General features: G+C 40.6%; 1 protein-coding gene across 1 annotated transcript in view; it reads right to left on the reverse strand.

The window, feature by feature from the left end:
• SPIDR (scaffold protein involved in DNA repair) overlaps positions 1-13304 on the reverse strand; it is a 210561-nt gene extending 197257 nt beyond the window's left edge. Inside the window, exons 1-4 of the mRNA XM_075744139.1 lie at positions 13162-13304; positions 5339-5494; positions 4235-4313; positions 2493-2678 (exon numbers count right to left, since the gene is read on the reverse strand). Coding sequence (XP_075600254.1) covers positions 2493-2678; positions 4235-4313; positions 5339-5494; positions 13162-13176 — 436 coding nt within the window. The 5' untranslated portion in view covers positions 13177-13304. The remainder of the gene's footprint in view (positions 1-2492; positions 2679-4234; positions 4314-5338; positions 5495-13161) is intronic.
• Positions 13305-18196: the final 4892 nt, after the last annotated feature.

Consider the following 18196-nt stretch of genomic DNA (forward strand, 5'->3'; position numbering starts at 1 on the left):
TATTTTTTACAGATGTTCAACTGAGCTTTACGTTTAACTATTTTGTGAACCTGTCTCTCATAAAAGCTAAATCCTAATAGCAGACAACAGAAGCATCTCTGAAGAAAGATATAAAAATTACATTAAAAAAAGATTTCAAAGTACTACCCATAAGAAGGCAGTATATTTAACTGCTTAGGTAGGTTGGGATTTTTTAGTTTAGTTATTATTAGTTTTCCTACGTTTTAGTTTGGGGGGTTTTTTGCCCAGTTGCATTGGATTTTCCAAGTGCTCTTTTTTCAGAATCAACTGTTCTAAGCAAATCCTTCAGTGACCTGGAACAGCTGAAACTTTGGCATAAGTTAACATCTGCTGCAAGTGGTAACCCCCATAGAGAAATGAAAAAGCTAGTTGAAATGGTCACCTCCTAAAACACCGTGGCTAAATACATGGGTCTGCAAATCAAACCTCTAAGCACATCAGAGGTTTGTTTAGAATAAATTAATAGAGACAGGCACAAGAAAAGACAGAGTTTAAAAAAAAACACCAACCACCAAAAAACCCACCAAAACAGCAATAAACAAAGATAGAGATGCGGAACAGTCCTTCCACCATCCTCATGACCAGGTGGTGTTTAATGCAACTCCAAAAGTCCCACTCACACCTTCGAGGATCTCCTGAAAGCAGCAGAAGCCTGAGCTGCAGTAACAGCCCCACCACCCTTCAGGTCCAAGTGCCACAAGGCACTGAGAGGAAGAATCTCATTGTATTTTGTATAAATGAGCATGTTCACAGGAGTGATGAAAGCTTTTTGGTTTTACTTTTTTGCTGTTGTAGTGGCAGTACCTTCTAGACTTGGCAGTGCTAGTATAGTCTAAATCACTAGTTTCTTCATGGAACTTCCAAACTCTAAAGTCACCCAGACAAATAAACACCCAGTTCTGGTATTGCCTGCTTTTTCACGCACGTGAATGCATTTCTGTTTCTAACTACCAGAAAGCTTCATCAGAAATTTTAAGCACAGACATTGGCAACTAGGTAGCACAAAGAGGTCTCAAAGCTGTATGGCAAGATGCCTGCCACTTGTGACAGTATAAATTCTTTTATAAATATAAGACAATCAGTTCTGTCTTGTGACACTCAAGTACTAACACTCTGTCTCTGAAGGTGAACTTCATGTAAAAAGGCATGTCACTTTTAAAAATACTTTCTCAGCTATTATCCCCATACTTTTAACTGTACCTATATATGCACACACAGATACACATGTGTACAATATTATAACTAGTGTATTCTCCGGTTACTTGAAAAAGCATGGAAGTTACTGTTCTTTTACTCCCCGCTGCTTTCAGTAACTGCTTTCAATAGGGTTTTGGTTTTAGAATAAAAACAGGAAATGATTGGATTTCCTTAGTACCTTCAAGAAGATACATAATGCATCAGGATTTCTTCATTTACATAGAGAAGCCAAATTTTGCTTTCTTACAAGAGTAAAAATAAGTCTGTGAATTGTCTCTTAAAAAAACCCCCAAGAGAATTAAAGATTAAAACCTGCAGGATATACCTGCAGGAGACAAGCGTAATAAAATGATATTAATGGCAGGTTAGAAAGATTCCTGGTGAGTATTAGATTGTAGTCTAGAAAATGGACAGTGCCTCCATTTCAAAAAGAAGGAAAGAAAATTACTAGGAATTACAAAAGATGACCATCAGATATGTCAATGACAGTGTTAGATTAATGACAAAAATATGGATGAAACGATCAAGTCACAGTGGTGTCTGAGACATCCAGGATGTGAAGTCCAGCTGTAATACTTCAGCCAGATCCGAAGTAATTACAAAGGTAACCTGAATTATTTTTCTGAAAGTAGTTCACTTTGAAAATACTTCCTAACAAGTTCTAATGCAAATTAAACATTATCCTAATTAACACTTATGTAATGGAGCACACAAGTAAAGATTTTTCTGTCTTCAGCCACACTTTTTAATCAATTTCTCTCCCTTCCATCATCCCCTGCTCCATGAATTAGAAAGCAAGCCCCTAAGAACAAAACTCATGGTTGTTCGCATAATACAGCTAAGAGGGGAAACAAGGGATACTGTGTACCGAAATGAAAACTCACACCACAGAACATGATGCTATCTACAGCTGCAAAGTCTGCCACAGACACCAGTATCACAGGGCAGGCAGGCAAAACTGTGCACAACTCCACAGCACAGAGAAGGAAATGGTACAAAAAAACTATAATACACTGAAATGAACCAACATGCTTTGCTCGATGTATAACCTGCCCAACTATGCTCCTGTACTCCCAGCTTTAAAATTTTTGTGCATAATTTATACTAAGAGCTTATTCCATTCCATTAAATTGATGAAAAAAAAAATGCCAACTGATTTAACCGAAAAAGGATTAGATTATGTCATTTTGTCAGAATGGCCTCAAAGAATTTTCATTACAGCACTTGAAGTTGACAGAAGGTTTCTTGACAAATCTGCTTGCATTCGAACTTACCTTCACTACTACTGTCCTCTAACAATAAATCATGGCTGCTAGGTGATTTCTCTGTTTTGGAAGCGTAACTTTTTTTGCTGTGTAACCTTGGAATTGATGTTTTATTTTCATCATCTGAAAAATCACTGCCACTAGAGGTCCATATTATGTCCTCAGCCTCCTTAGAGCTTTCAACGGCAGCAGATCCTATCAGAAAGAATTGTAAAGTGTTAGATTGTTACACAAATGTGATATTGTTAAATTAAAAATTCTTTAAAAATAAACTATTTTTTAACTGGAAAAGAATTATCAGTTCTGTCACCAGGCATCAGAGATTAATACTGGAGCATTAACTCACACATATTTCTTATACATATACACATTATTTTCATTCTGGTTCTCCACAGTAAATGCTAACACTTCATTTTGTACAATGAGGCTATCAATCAGTCCTTCAGCAGAGCAAGGACAAGTAATGACTGTCTGACATACAGTCCTCTACACACAGTCCTAATGCTCCCACTTGTGCCCTTTCAAAACAGTAAGTGGTTTAAATAAAAACTGTCCTTAGAATTCTGGGTTTGGGATTTCTGACTTTATACAATGAATAACAAATTAATAAAAGTATGCCATCAGTAGAGATGACTTTCCAGTTTTGTCCCGAGAGAAAAAAATTTTAAACTTTTCAGGAATAACAAAGAATAGCTGTTTATAGACATCTATTTTTATATATTACATAAATATATATACTTATTATATATTTTTTATATATTATTTATTTTTATATAAATAGACATTTAAATTCAAAATATCTCTTTCCATCATTTTTAATAACAAAAGCAAGGAGAAAAGGATTAATGCATAGCAGTGGAACATGCAGAATTAGCAATCATAGGAAAGCAGAATTTTCCACTTCCTACAGCTACTAAAGTTTTTTAGGTAGATGGGAAGTTAGACAATTACTGGGAATTTGGAATAAGGTGGGAGGGCCCTGAAGAGAGAAACACAACCACCTGTCCTCCTGCAACACAAAGAGGTTCTATTCAGAAATCTGGAAAAGCATAATTTTGAACCCGAAAAGGTAGACAAAAGGTGCCCAGTAGGTCACTTAACTCCAACAGAGGCAGCACAGCTGCTGGAGCAAGTAGAAACACAAAGACTGAAGAAGCCACTGCTCCCTCTTTCTTTCCTTTCCTCTGGACTCAAAAAGGGAAAGAACTGAGTTGATAAGTCATCCTCCTCCTCCTCTTTATTATGCCTAGAGTTCTTTTTTTTATCACAATATTAAACAGACTCAGGTACACATAGAAGACTGTGAAAGCAGGAGGTTGACAAAATTCTGGTTTTCTGTTGCTCATACTTAGAAAATAAATGTTTTCTCTGCTTGTCTGATTCTAGCAGAAGAGAGAATTATTTCACCCTCTATTTAGACAGCTGAGTGTTGGTTTTCATTCTCTCCTCTTAAAAATGTGAAGAAATCAAATATCCTGTCCCTACTAGAACATGCGCGATATACAGTATTAGTGATGCTTCTTTCATTTGTTCAAGAGCAATAGCCTGCAGCTTTACAGAATGTATTTCAGGCACTCTAGGTGAATAGAGGAGCCCAATCACAACATTGCAACTGTGTCTCTTACCAAAATTAGCATCTGATTACAATAACAGAAGAAGAAAGCAACTAGTATTTTGAGCCACCTTCTATCTTGATAAAGGGCAAAACAAAGTGATAATCTTCTGACATCACTAACATGAAATAGTTATACCTGCTGCACTTTCAGCAGATGCTAACAGTGGTCCAAGATGCTTCTTAATCCTGGATTTCTTATCAGTAGGTCTCAGGGACTATATTAAAGAGGGACAGAGAGAGAGATTTAATCACCAAGGCATTAAAGACAATTTTAACATGCAGTAATACACCCAAAACTGTTGTTATTCACCCACCATAACTTAGTAGCACCATTTCAAATTAGTTTTTCTATCTTCTACTAGAGTGCTATATAACGAGTGAGGTAATAAAGCATGAGAACAGTAATATAAAAGCTGAATGTTCATTGTTTTGGAAAATATAAACTTACAGGAATCACATCTGGCCTTGCAAAGAACAACAGCCAGTATTTTCAGCATTAAAAAGTCAAAAGTGGGCAGGAAGAGTACATCTGATAAAGCATGTGCCCTATTCCAAGGTTACAGAAAGAAGCACTTGGTGGCCCTGTCTCTGATTTTATTAAATCTCACAAGCTACGCAACACTGTGACTGCTCAGTATCAGAAGAAGAAACAGAAAAGCATCTTGGTTGAACATAATTTTCAGCACAAAGCACTTCTCAATCAGAGTTGGCTGAACATCTCTGTTCATGACCCACAAGACCAACACACATAAGCATAATTTGATATATCATCCAAAAACAGCATCTGTACCAAGACCCACATCTGCAGGGTCATCAAAAAACAGGATTTTCTACAGTGAATTCATTATTACAAACATACTCTTTAGATCTAGCAAAAAAATGTTCAGATGCAAACTAGAGTCTTTTTGTTCCATGTTTTTTAGGAAATGCAGTACTCCATCCCAAATGTCAAATTACTTTTGTATCCTTCAGTGTATTATTGAAATTTTCCAAGTGATAAGTGCTATCTAGAACATAACATATTAACATACGCTCAGAAAATTACACTAACAAGTAAAGACAATGCCCTTACATAACCTTACTTTCCATTTTTGTCTACTTTGACAGTTAGAGCAACATGCTGTTAATTGGGATATAACACAAAAAAGGGTAACATCTTATAATTCAGTCAAGCATGGAAATTGGTTTAACTGTCAGTTTGCATCTCTTTCTTACACTGTTAAGTAAGCCAGCATTTTACCTCCAGCGCTGAAGTGCTCTGAAAACCATCCCCACACCTAAGCCACGCATTGGAAATCAAAGTAGCAGCCACTGATGTCCTGACATTTGATTTTTTCAGTTGTAGGGGTCTCTCATCTGGGAAGGGTGTGCATTCTGCATTCCAAAATCGCTTCCGCTATAAGGAAAAACAAACCTATCAAAACCACTGTGTACACATAATTCAAGTGAACTTTAATCTAGACAGTCCCTTTTTCTGAATATTTACAAATTGCAATTTTTAATGAGATGGGGGGAGTCTTGAACACTTGCAACCATTTTTTATTTAATACCGTATAACAACAACAACAACCCCAATGTCATGGGTAAATTTAATTTTTGATAAGTATACTACCTTCTGTTGATCTAAGTTATATTTGTAGCACCTGTTAGCTGCCCAGTGAAGCTGAAAGTATTATCCTAAACAAAAACAGCTCAGTAAAACACAATTTTAACTAAATAATTCCTTCAAACTCACATTTAATCTAATTGAATTCTGTGTTACGGAGGAGGTCAAACTAGATAATCACTATCCAGCTCTTCATTAAAAACTATCCAACCAAAACACCCCAGACTCTTTCAGCTGTAAGAATTACATTTGTTTTCACAATCATTTCCCAAAAAATGGTAGTGGAAGTGTTGCCTTCCCCTTAAACGAGATGTTGAAAGTCATTTGGACTATTGGGTAAGTCACGAAACAGGATGCTGATTAGCATCCAGTGATAATTTAATTTTTAACATCTCAGAATAGCTGAAGCTGATAGAATTGCCTGTTATCACATCCAAAGTTATCTTTAAGATTCTACACCAGTTTATACAGACAAATTGATCTTAAGCACGAGAAACACCTTAGCCCACCCTGCTACCAAAATTTATCTTACAAAACATTGACTATACTATCTGCTTGAATATGTCTGTCTTCTTTTGATCTACTTTCTCTCAAGCAACTACAGTTCCTACCTATATTTAAGAATTACTCCAAAGTTACATTAATCAGCACATATAATTTCAGCCAGGTCAACGAGGACTGTAACATACACTTTTAACTAAGAAACATGCAAAAAAAAAAAAAGTCTTTGGCAACTTTTGTCCATTTGTAACTGATAATGTCTATTTGTTTCCTCTAGATCTTTTGAGTGCTCGCAAGAATAGAACAAGTACTTTCCATCTTGCTTCACCCCTCCGGTCAACGGGTCCTATTGTCACATGATAAGAAGACAGAGTAAACCAAAAGTCTTATGAGGAGCAGCTGAGGGAACTGGGGTTGTTTAGCCTGGAGAAGAGGAGGATGAGGGGAGACCTTATCACTCTCTGAAAGGAGGGTGTAGCCAGGTGGGTGTCAGTTTCTTCTCTCAAGAGGTTTAGATTGGATATTAGGAAAAATTTCTTCACCAAAAGGTTTGTCAATCATTGGAACAGGCTGCCCAGGGAAGTGGTTGAGTCACCATCCCTGGAGGTATTTAAAAGACGTGTAGATGTGGTGCTTACGGACATGGTTGAGTGGTGGGCTTGGCAGTGCTAGGTTAACAGTTGGACTTGATGATCTTAAAGGTGTTTTCCAACCTGAATGATTCTATGATTCTAAGTGGCTTTGCAGTTTCCTCTGACAGCAGCTGACCTTGCTAAGAGCCTCTTCCAAGACGGCTGGGGGTATTTACACCACAAAGCAGCTACTACAAGAGGTCATTATCACCAAAGTCAAACTGTCCCCATAACTGCTCCCACCAAGATATAAATGAGAAGAAGTACAACCTTGAATCTGATGTGGTATTAATTAAATAAGGAATCAAAAGCACTTTAATAGGGACACGATGTTAAGTAAGGAGACGATGACAGTTTAAACAAAAAGGATTAATATTATTTCATAAGGAGAATTTAAATTCAGCTTTCCTCCCCATGAGGATGCTGGCCCAAGCCTCCATTCCCAGAGAGCTTAGACACCAACCCCTACATTGTCCTATCCTCTTGGTAAGCACTCCTGCCTCCGGCACACAGGAAAGTATGGATAGGGAAAATATTAATAACTGAAACATGTCAAGGCCCATTTTTTGGTTCTGCAGCAAAATGTCGCAGCAAGGCTTCACTCCAGTTGGAGACATTCACTTCACCTTCACATTCCCCAGAATGGAAGACTTTTGCCAGGCTCAGAGTTAACAGTGCAGCCAGCAGTGCACCAAGGCTCAAAACCATGCCATGGCTCTAGCTTGCTTTTTGGATTTTGGGTTTTCTTTGGGTTTCTTTGTTTGTTTGTTTGGGTTTTTTAAACCTTTGCCAGTGCTGGAAGCCTTGCTTATACAAATGTTTTCATAGCTTCAAGATGATTTTGCAAGATATATTTTGCAGACAAAAATTTACAGTGTAAAATGCAGTTCATCTAAGCTTATTTCTTAAATGGGACACTCCAATTTTGAAGAATGTGTATCTGTGTCAATAACAGCACTAAGACTTGCACATGGGTTTACAATACACTGCTTTTGACGGTCAATTTAAAGCAGAAACAGTTGCAAACAAGTGAAAAAGCCACACAAATGCATACACAAAGAGTTACATAAAATATAGAATTAGAGAATTACTCTCTGTTAAGTTTCTCATCCGTGTTATTCTTAAATTAATTAAATCCCCTGACAGACAGAATCCCTCTATTTCTTTACACCGTGCAATACCAACGGAGCAAAAAAAGAGCACGGCGTAAGAAGCAGGGACAAACAGCAGAATGTGGCAGCTGAAGAACAGCCAGTGGTCCACAACAGTAAAGATTTGGGAAGGGAATACCATATAAAAATGGCAGGATAAAAGCCACATGTTAACTCCCTCTCCCTAAGTAAGAAGGGTTAGGGTGCGTATAGAAAACTGTATGCTTACAGTTCACAAGAATAAAAGAAATGCTAAAATGAGTAAAACAAATAGCTGGATTTATGCTTAGATGGTTATGCTTATATTTAGAGTGCAACGTAAGTGGCACTGGGAATGACTTTTAAACAGTTGGGAATATTCCTCCAGAGGCACTAGACAACCATGGCTGTGACAAGCAAAAAGAGAGTTTTAATAGTTAATGACTGCTAGCGACAGAAGCATGTTGTTTAATCCTCCACGTCGCTAGCCTGGATAAAGGCAGGGCTGCTCAGGTTTTCAGAGCAGCTCTACAGGGATGTCTCAGCACAGGTGATCTCATGACAAACCAGAAACAACTGGAGTCCCCTCTCACCCTTCTTCTTCCCGAGCACTCAGTGCTCACCAGACTCCATGCAGAAATAGTGACAAAGAACCAAAACGGCAGAAAACTGCTTTGGGAAGAAACACTAGTTATCTACAGCTGGCACACTGGCAGAAAAAAGGATACAAGGACCAGTGGGACCACTCCAGCAGCTGCTTGACACCATGTCAGCTTAATTACACCTGAAGAGCCCTCAGTACTGCTGACAGCTCTGGTTAATTACCTTTTTGTCTCACCATGTGCCCTGCTCCCCAGATACCAGAAAAACTGAGTTTCTGCTACCACCACACAGAAATTTATAGCCACTATAGTCACCGAGAAAAACTGAAACCAGTTCCTGAAGTCCTAGAACAAGCAAGTAAAGAAATACACCCCTTACATAAGATGTTCTTCAGCTACCGCAAATTTCTGGCAGACACCATTTGGAGGGATGAGAAAGTGAAGGACTTATGATTGTGGATATTGGCAGTGACTTACAGCTCCGTGCCTTTAATGCAGATACCTTTCCACCATTTCCCACATCCTACACCACCTTAAAAAAAAAGGAAAAAACAAACCCTAAAGAAACTCCCCATCATCCCAAACTCCTTGGCAATTTAAAGTATCTCCATAGAAATATCTGATGTGAACTCTGGAAATTGGATCTATAGCTTCAATCCACAGTTAGAGAGGGGGGGACTTTGTCACAGTATCACTGCACACATGCATATACACATGGGTGCATGTATACACATTCATACACACACCAAACATTTTTTTAAAGAATATGCCATGTAAAAAGTCTGTCATTTCAACATGTGTAATGTTTATATGCAGATATAAATGTGAAGCATGCTAAAGGACCTCTGCCGCAGGAAAACATCAGCTGGCATCAGAAATTGGAAGTTTTAAAGGCTCTTTGCTTCCGCTCCCACCTGCTTCAAGGCAACAGAGAAACTAATATTTTAAGAAACTTGTTTCTCTCAGGAATAAATATTTATAGCAAAGCTAATCAGAAGGCCATGCTGTTTCCAAAGAAACACAGCGACAACAGCGAGGTCTCTTAATCTCAAGTCAGAAGGTAGTCATCATATTTTTCCTCTAGCATAAAGACAGGGCACACAAAAAAAATCTTGTCTTATTTATTAATATTATGGATGAAGTGTCTAGAAACAGATATTAGTATTTAAAAAAAAAAATCACTGAATCAGGCTCAAAAGAGCTAGATCATGTAGATGTGGTGTACCTCATAGAAATCAAGATTTATTAAAAAAAAAAGTCAGGCAAAGAATCTTGTGGATTGCATAGAGCATTTGAAGACAAAATATGACCTCTGAAATTTTCAGTTAAAGAAGGGGAAGCTAGGATGACTACCTCAAGCTGAAAGTGTTGACCTCTGTTCACAAAAGCACTGCATTTCGTCTGTGGAGCAGTCCCTTCTAAAGGAGTGAAAAAAAAATTAAATTGCTCCTGCTGGTGTCTGGAATTAGGATCAAGCCCTCCACGTAAAAGGCACAGCAAAAGATCTTTCCCTCATCAATCCCTTTAGTTATTTCTAGTGAGGTAAAGCATGAGTCAGCCTACCTGGGTACAGGTGTGCAGTGAGGAAAAGGAGACAGACTCTGAAAATTCAATAAATACACATAACTATTATAGACCAGACTATGAAATATATAGGGCCGGGGGGGTTGTTTTTGATTTTTAAATGGAAGGTCCTATCTAGAACATATCCACTCAACGAATCTATATTGTTACTTATGCCAAATATTTATCAACCAGATGCACCCCGCATTAAGTCACTGGGACTGTATGCTCAAAGACTACTCACTGCACAGCCCTTTATACTCTAGATAATCCCATTTTCTTGGGGCAGCTCCAAAAACCATGGAATGAAATTCCAGGAAAACATGACCTGACATTCCACTTGCATACGGGGTAGATAGCATTTGACACTTCACCATCTCCAAGGCAAAAAGCAACACAAGATTGAAGTACAAAATAATAATAAAATGTTTCATTACATGAACTCCTCCTGCTACTGACATGCAAATCCAGAAGCATCACTCAGAACTAATCGATTATTGCATTCTTCCCTAACACAGAGCAGAACAAACAATAAAGTGCTGAAAATCACAGGTCTAGTTTCCAGAGACTTTTTTTTGTTTAAAAAAAATAAAAATTGAAGGGAACAATTGCAGAAAAGTACACAGAAACATCCAACACTGACCAACAGCCATCCTCATCTTTCACCTTTGTCCTCAGAATCTTCACATAAGAGGTACTCAAAACTAAAAGAAAGGAGTTGTGGGCTTCAGAAGCCAAATTTTAAGATAGCACAAAACAAACAGGCATCTAATTTTCAGCAGAACTCAATATTCATGCTAGTGAGCTCCTGAAAGTGTAATTACTGGTTTTAGTGCTTGGATAGAAGTAAAGTTTTAATTTAATATTAAACATCCTTTGCATTTTAAAGTCTCAAGTGAGGATTCAAATAAAGGTTGCAGAATTAAAACCATAGTCCATATTTTTTTTGAAGCCAAGACTTTTTTTTTTAGTCCTATGAAAACCAGTATGCATATTTTCCAAAGAAGATTCAGAACATATATGAACCTGAGAAAGGACCTCATCAAGGTGTAATCATTCTTGAAAAAAAAATCTAAACTGTATGACCACAGTCACAATGACCCGGCATACGTCATTCCACACTGTCAGCACGTGTCTAAGAAAGAAAAAAAAGCATTTAAAAAAAAAATCTCAAAATACTTTTCATATTGATATTGATGTGTGAGACCAGTATTTTTAAAACACAGTTTTAAAACCCTTCTTTGTGTTCATGATTTTTACTACTCTTAATGAAAGGCTATTCTCATTGACTGATATATATATATGTATATTATATTACTATTTGAATATCAGGATTTTTTAAACCTACACATGCTTATTTAAGCAAGAGTATAAATAACTATACGCTTACTTGGAGGAGGAAAAAAACCCACCCTTATGGAATAAAAATACTGTTGAAAATGTACTTTGTCTTAATAACTGGTGCCAAGCAGTTAATTAGACAGAAATCTGCCCTCTATCAAAATGGTTGAAACAGAAGTATTTTAGAAAAGCTATCATAAGATTAAATTATCCAAAATGTTTAGGATACATAACAAAAAGTTATGATACTGTTACTATATCAGGTTGGTTTTTTAAAATGGTTTCATTAAAAGAGTAGTCAGCAAGTGGAGAGGACTGCTGTCTTTTCACTCAACCTGTATAGTTTTCATTGATATAGCAATGACGAACATTATTTTTGTCTGCTAAAGAAACTATTATCAAAAACTGTCATCACATCATGACAAGAGCTGGTTAAACCTTGGCAGTTGAAGCGTGCAGTTTTTCACTAGTCAAGAACTTCAAAACTTTTAGAAGAAAATATGTATAGTGTCAGTATTACAAGGTAATTTAAATGAAGTATAGTAGGTTATTTTAAGCTTGTTGTTGACATTTTCTTCCAAAAAGACTGATTTTTAAATGTGATTATATTTAAAAATTGGTGCAGAATATTCACAGCATTTTATCCATATGCTAAACGGAAAATGAAATACTTTAGAGCCCAGATCTGTCATATGAACTCTTTGTATTTATACAGCAAACGACGACACTTGTAGTCTGCCTTCCAGCAATACCTCAATATTAGCATAAGTACTACGAATCAGAGACAGCATCCTAATTGCAATCCTGCCAGTATCATCAAATGCCCCAAGCAAACTACCGAAGCGAGGAGACCGAAAAAACGCACGGGGCGCTTCTCCCCCCACTACTCCCACAAATGCCCAAAGAAGCTGAGGTACTCAGAACAACACTAAGCCTGGCAATTTTGATAAGTCTCTTCTCCTCTCAGAGTTTTACTTTCCCCGCACTTTTCCCCTGACTGTCATCCAATAAGGGGGCTGAGTTGCACACTCCCCTCGGTACAGCCGTGCTTCCATTGCGTAACGATGGAGAAAAGGTCAGTACAGCGCAATCGAGAACATCACGAATGCGGTGAAGGACCCGTTTTCCCGCCCGCCGCTCCAGCCGCGAGCTGCCAATAGCCAGGCCGGAGTTGGGCCCCCTTCCCCGGCAGCTCGCGGGGCCCGAGGCGCGGGGAGAGCCCAGCACCGGGGCCGCTGCCCGGGAGACATTCGCAGGCTGAGCTCGGCGGGACCCAGCAGCCATTCGCCTGGTCAGGGCGGACGGAACATTACCCGCCGCCGGGACCGCCCTCCCCCAGGGAGACGGCGGGGCTGCTTTTTCAAATCGCCTCGGACGGGGCTCGGACGGGGGGGAAAGGCCCCAGCCCAAGCTGCGGTCTCGGGTCTGAGGGGGCAGCGGGGCGGCTGCCGCTCCTCCTCCTCCACCACCACCCGCCCCCCGCACCGGGACTAGGAGGGCGCACGGCGAGGCCGCCGCGAAGGGCGCAAGGAGCGCCGCCGGCGGGAGCCGCGGCTCGGCCCTGAGGGGAGGCCAGGGCGGCGGCCGGTCCGTCGGTTGGCCGCCTGCCCCGCCGGAGCCCGAGCCCGAGCCCCCTCCCCTCCTGCCCGCGCGACGCAGCTCCCCCCGTCCCGCGGGCACGCAGGTACCTTCCTACTGGGCATCGCCCCCTGACAAGGCAGCCACGTCCCCTGTCACGTGGCGGGGGAGCTCCAGGGGGCGGGGCAAAAGGGAACCCCCAGTACGCTCCCCGCGCGGGAAGGCAGAGCACTCCCCTCCCGCGAGCCGGCGGCCACACCCCCACCCTTTCCAGCTTTGGCGCCGCGAGAGCCGCGGCTCCTGATTGGGCGGGCGTGGCGGAGCGCGGGTGACGTCACGGGGAGGGCTGAGGTTCCCGAAGAGACGGATGAGGTGTGCGCAAGCGCTCTGCGGGGGCCGAGGGTGGTTGGCGGCTGTGGCGGCGCGGGGACGGCTGCTCCTTCCTCTCTTGTTCCCCGGCCGCGGTGGTGCGGGGCTTCGGCTCCTCCCTTCCTCCATCTCTTCCTCCGCCGCGGGGCTCCGAGGCCTGGAGGTGCTGCACCCCAGCGCCGGGCAGGCTGCCCTCACAGCGCGGCGGTTGTAAAGGAGGCGTTAACGGGCTCCGCGCGCGTCTACCTACCGGCCCTGCCGGGGCGCGGGAGAAGCCCTGGCGGTGGAGGGGCGCCGCTTGACTCGGCTGAGTAGCGGGGGAGACGCCGGGAGCCGTCGGGGGGGTTCTCGGCGGGAAACGCCGTTGCTGGGCGGGTTTGGCCTGCGGCCTCTTCTCCCGCCGAGCTGTGCCCGTGGCCTCAGGTAGAGCTGGGGGTGCTGGGAGCCAGGGGAGCGCTGCGGCCTAGGTCGTGTGTTCCCCTGCCCTGGGCACTGGCTGAGTTGGCAGCCCTGGTTTCTCGGGACGATCTGAAGAGCTATGTCTGAGCTGTATTCGTTGTGGAAGGAGAAGTTCTCCAGCCTATGTTTAGCCTCCACGTCCTTCATGATAGCTGAGTTCACTCAAAAGTAAATCTCAATAATATTGTTTAACACCACAAGGAAATAAACAAAGCACTGGGATCTAAACACTGGGAAGATATCTAAGCAAGTAATGTCTAAACACAAGGCAAGACACTTTATGAAAAATATGTTTGCTCTTAAGCCATTCACTGAAGTTTTTTAACTTCCTAAACAAACAACAAATAAAGAGATACATTTCTGGGCAAAAAGGGGTAATGTCAGTGCCAAGATGTAGGGACTTGGAATTGAAACTGCTTTGAACTGACCTTCTCTTCCAGAAACATACAATTGCAACTAAAGGAAAAAATGCTGATGACCTTTGAAAATGTTTTTCTGCTACAAGTGGAAACTCTGGCAGAAAATGGACGCTTAGGTTATTTTTTTATTGCTTTCTGAATGTTTTTGAGGAGGTCATTTAGGCTGTCAGTACTGCTGTTAAGAAACAGAATAATAAATCTTTGTAAAACAAGATAATTGTGCTTTGTATCTCATAGCTTAATTAGAATTAGTAAAGCACTTGCAGTTTGTATTTTTTCCAAGGCACCCTATGGCCAATACCCATCTCGCATTCCCTTTATAAAACTGCCGCTAATAAAAGTGGATTTTGCAAAACGAGGAGAGCCAGAAACATCATCATCCAAAAACCATACTGCCTTTGATTGTTATGTTCAAAACAGAGTTAAAAGCACTATGTTCTCATCTGTCCACAAATTTGCAGTATTTCTTCTGGAATCACCAGACTGACAAATGAATTCTATTATATATCATCAAAGTGGTTTTCGTTGATATCTGAAGTATGTTATTGCACTATTCAGTTAAATAGGCTAAGTTAGAGCTAAATCACAGAGAAATACGTGGACCACAGAAGTCGCCCAAGTTTTTCTGCATATAAACTCCTTCCGAGGATTCCAAGGTGCTCACACCTGGGAGGAACATCTATAAAAATCTATAAAATCCCAAGAAGGTGACCAAATCAATAGATTTATTTGTTTAAATGTTCTTCCCAAAGGAGTACAGAAATGACATGGAAATAGAGGAAAAGGGTCAGAAAACAACCCTATATATTAGAAATTAAAATAGAGCTGTGATTGGGGTTTTTTTTAAAAAAATGTTTCTGTGGAGAAAGAAGAATAGATGCCAAGCTTTTTCGCAAAAGCTTAAATTTCATACCACCAGTACATTTTTCTTGAAGACTGTTAAAAATTCCTGTGCATTATACTTTTGGAAGTCGTAATTAACACAATTGGCTACATAATTTTTGAAGGAACTTTTCTTCATGTTCATATGCAAGCATATCTGTGTCCTCGCAGGCTTAAATAATAGTTTGAGTCTGCTGTTTTATCTGATACACTGACTGACTGTGTTTGTGCTCAAGATCAAAGTTGCTGCTGCTCAGGGAACATTAAGAAATTTTATACTTTTTGTATTTTTAATGCACAAAAATTCTATAAAAATATAAAATTCCTGTTAACAATAGAACAGAATTTCTTCAGTGAAGTCCAGAAAAAATAGCATTTATTCGTCGGTGGTGCTGTTGATTGCATTGATCTTTCTCAATCCATGTGTAGAAAGAAATCTCTCTCTCAAAAAAAAAAAGTATATTTTATACAAATGAATCAAAAGATAAGGAGGCTTAAATTACCCAAGTTTGGAGAACTTGTGCATATTGATTGAATGTTCTTGTCCTCCATTCTAACATGGATTTATGGATTAATTTCCTCTTGTGGAGCATTAAGTTACAGCTTTAAAAGCTTTCCAGTGTATAAAGCCTGGTATGGACAATGTCAAATTCAAATGTAGAGAAAGGATTTTGGTTTGAATCATTTCCTTAGTAAAGTTTTAAAAGTCACAAACATCCCAGCCACTTAATTGGGATGAGATAGATGAGGAAAAAGTCATTAAGTATTTTAGAGTCTGTTTTTCAGGGTCAGCTGGACCTTTATGGATCTGTCAGGCAAGAGGTGATCCCAAGGCCTAGGCTAGATCCCGGGCAGATCCCCTGTCTAGATCCAAAATAACATTTTCTTCTGCAGACTGTGTCACAGTTTGACGATTCCAGGCTTTCCAAGGTTTCCTAGGAAACAACATGAAACACTTCAGACTTTTTAATCCTGAAGCTGCAGTGTCAGTTCTGCTATAAATTAAATTGTACCATTTCACAGTATGATGCATCGTTATGCTGAGGCGAGCCGTAGACTTGTGGAAAAAAAGGAAAAAAAACCCCAAACCCAACGCCTCAGGGGATGCCAGATTTTACTGAAGCAAACGGAGTCAAGTTCTTACATTCATGCAAATTAAAAATTAATAGCTGATCAGTTAAGAATCAAAAGTGAAAGTAGGTTTTACATGAATCAACATACCCAGGAAGCATCTTTTTACCAGCCCTTTTTACCCCCCAGCGCTGTGAAGCCACGTGGGGCTCCAGCCTCAGGGGCTCCCCAGCTGCCGACCGGCACAGGGTGGCTTGGCTGCGCACGAGCCCGGGCGTCTCGGCGTCCCACACCAAGCGCTGCCTGTGGCATCTTATGATGGCTGATGTTTTTATGTCTTCTCCCGCTATTTCTTTGTGTTCATTGCTATAAAAGAAATATGAGTACATAACTTTCTGACGTAGGTAATGTTTTGGAAGCATATTTGCCTACTTGTTATGTCTCTGTAGTTTAATGGGATAAACACAAATAAAATAAGATTTTCTAAGCTGAAACTGAACATCCATCATCAAAGTATTCTTTTTTGGCTCTAACTCCTGGAAAAAAAAATGCAGGAACATATTCAGAGCTGGAAAAAGTGACATTTTTTAAACTTAAATCATTAGACCAGTTTATTCCCACTAAAGTTTTTCCTCTTAGCTTAATTCAACAAGATTTTGAAATTACTGAGGTACTGACATTTTTGTAGTAACTTCAGAAACTGAATTTCCTCTTTTAGCTCCAGTATTAATACTACTTTAGCATAATTGGTTTTATCACGACTACAGTGTACCCTTGTGTTGAAGACTTTACAAAAACTGTTCTTGAAAAACCTTAAGCAATGCCATGCCCAAGAAAGAAGAATGTGTTGAAAAGCGTATGGAGTCTGCTGACTGTCTGCTGTCAAGAAGATCTTTTCCGTTTGAGAAGTTCATCTCAAGCATCACGTAAGCCCAGCATATCTATACTGCTAAGGGAAAGAAGGCCGAGTGGCATGGCTTTGCACACATCCATACTGTTTGAGGCTAGCTGCTCCTCAGCAGCCTGAAGGGAGCTGGAGTGATCCAAAGCAGAGCTGGGAAGAAGGCAAATGTGTAAGCGGCATGGACAGCTGGGGCCAGCGCTCAGCAGGCTTTCCCACTAGCAAACTGGAAGGTTTGAGTACTCTCCTGTAATTTATTGTCCTTGCTGCTTAGTTGTCAGCAGGGTCCCTGGCCTGAATCAGACCCTGCTAGTTGCCATATTCCCAAGCAGTGCTCCGGCACTGTTTAGGAGATGGCACAAGCCAAAACTTGTTTTCAGTAGGCAGTATGGATGAGGCTGCCCTGGCTTGGATGAAGAGAGTTTAATTATATGGTCATAAGATGGACCATGCCACTTGCCCTCAGAGCCTGAGAATGGGTTCAAGCCTGTTTTATTTATTAGCATAGTATATTGACTAGTGACACTTAGGTGATACTTTGTTTAACACTTTTTCTATCATCACCAATACAATACGGAGCAAACCTGTAAGAAGCTATGATCTGGAGCAGAGGAAACAAGGATTAAGCTGTCTGTTTAAAGGGTCCTCTGTGATGATCAGTCCCACAGACTCATCTCGGGAGTGGCTTCCTTCAAATTCCAAAATTTGCTATAAAGCAGCTAAGAACCTAAAGGTACAGCCCTGCCACTACCTGCATTTCTCCAAACGAAGACCCTACTTTTTTCCTGTTACTCCTTCCATCTTCTTTAAACATACCCCTTCACCACGTGATGCTTACTTTATGAGCCTGCGTTACTCTGTAAGGTTGTACGTCTGTTCAGTGCTATGAACGGGCCAGAACTGGGAAGAGCCGCCTTGCAAAGGGGCAAGTTACCATGCATCAGTGCAGAAACACTTGCTGTTGTGCAAGGCAACAGCTTCTGCTCACTCTGTTTTGAAGCCTATTCTTTTCGGAAGAAATTACTTTTCCTTTCCAAGTAGCAA

This window comes from Balearica regulorum, chromosome 2 (genome assembly GCF_011004875.1).
Source record: "Balearica regulorum gibbericeps isolate bBalReg1 chromosome 2, bBalReg1.pri, whole genome shotgun sequence".
NCBI lineage: Eukaryota > Metazoa > Chordata > Aves > Gruiformes > Gruidae > Balearica > Balearica regulorum.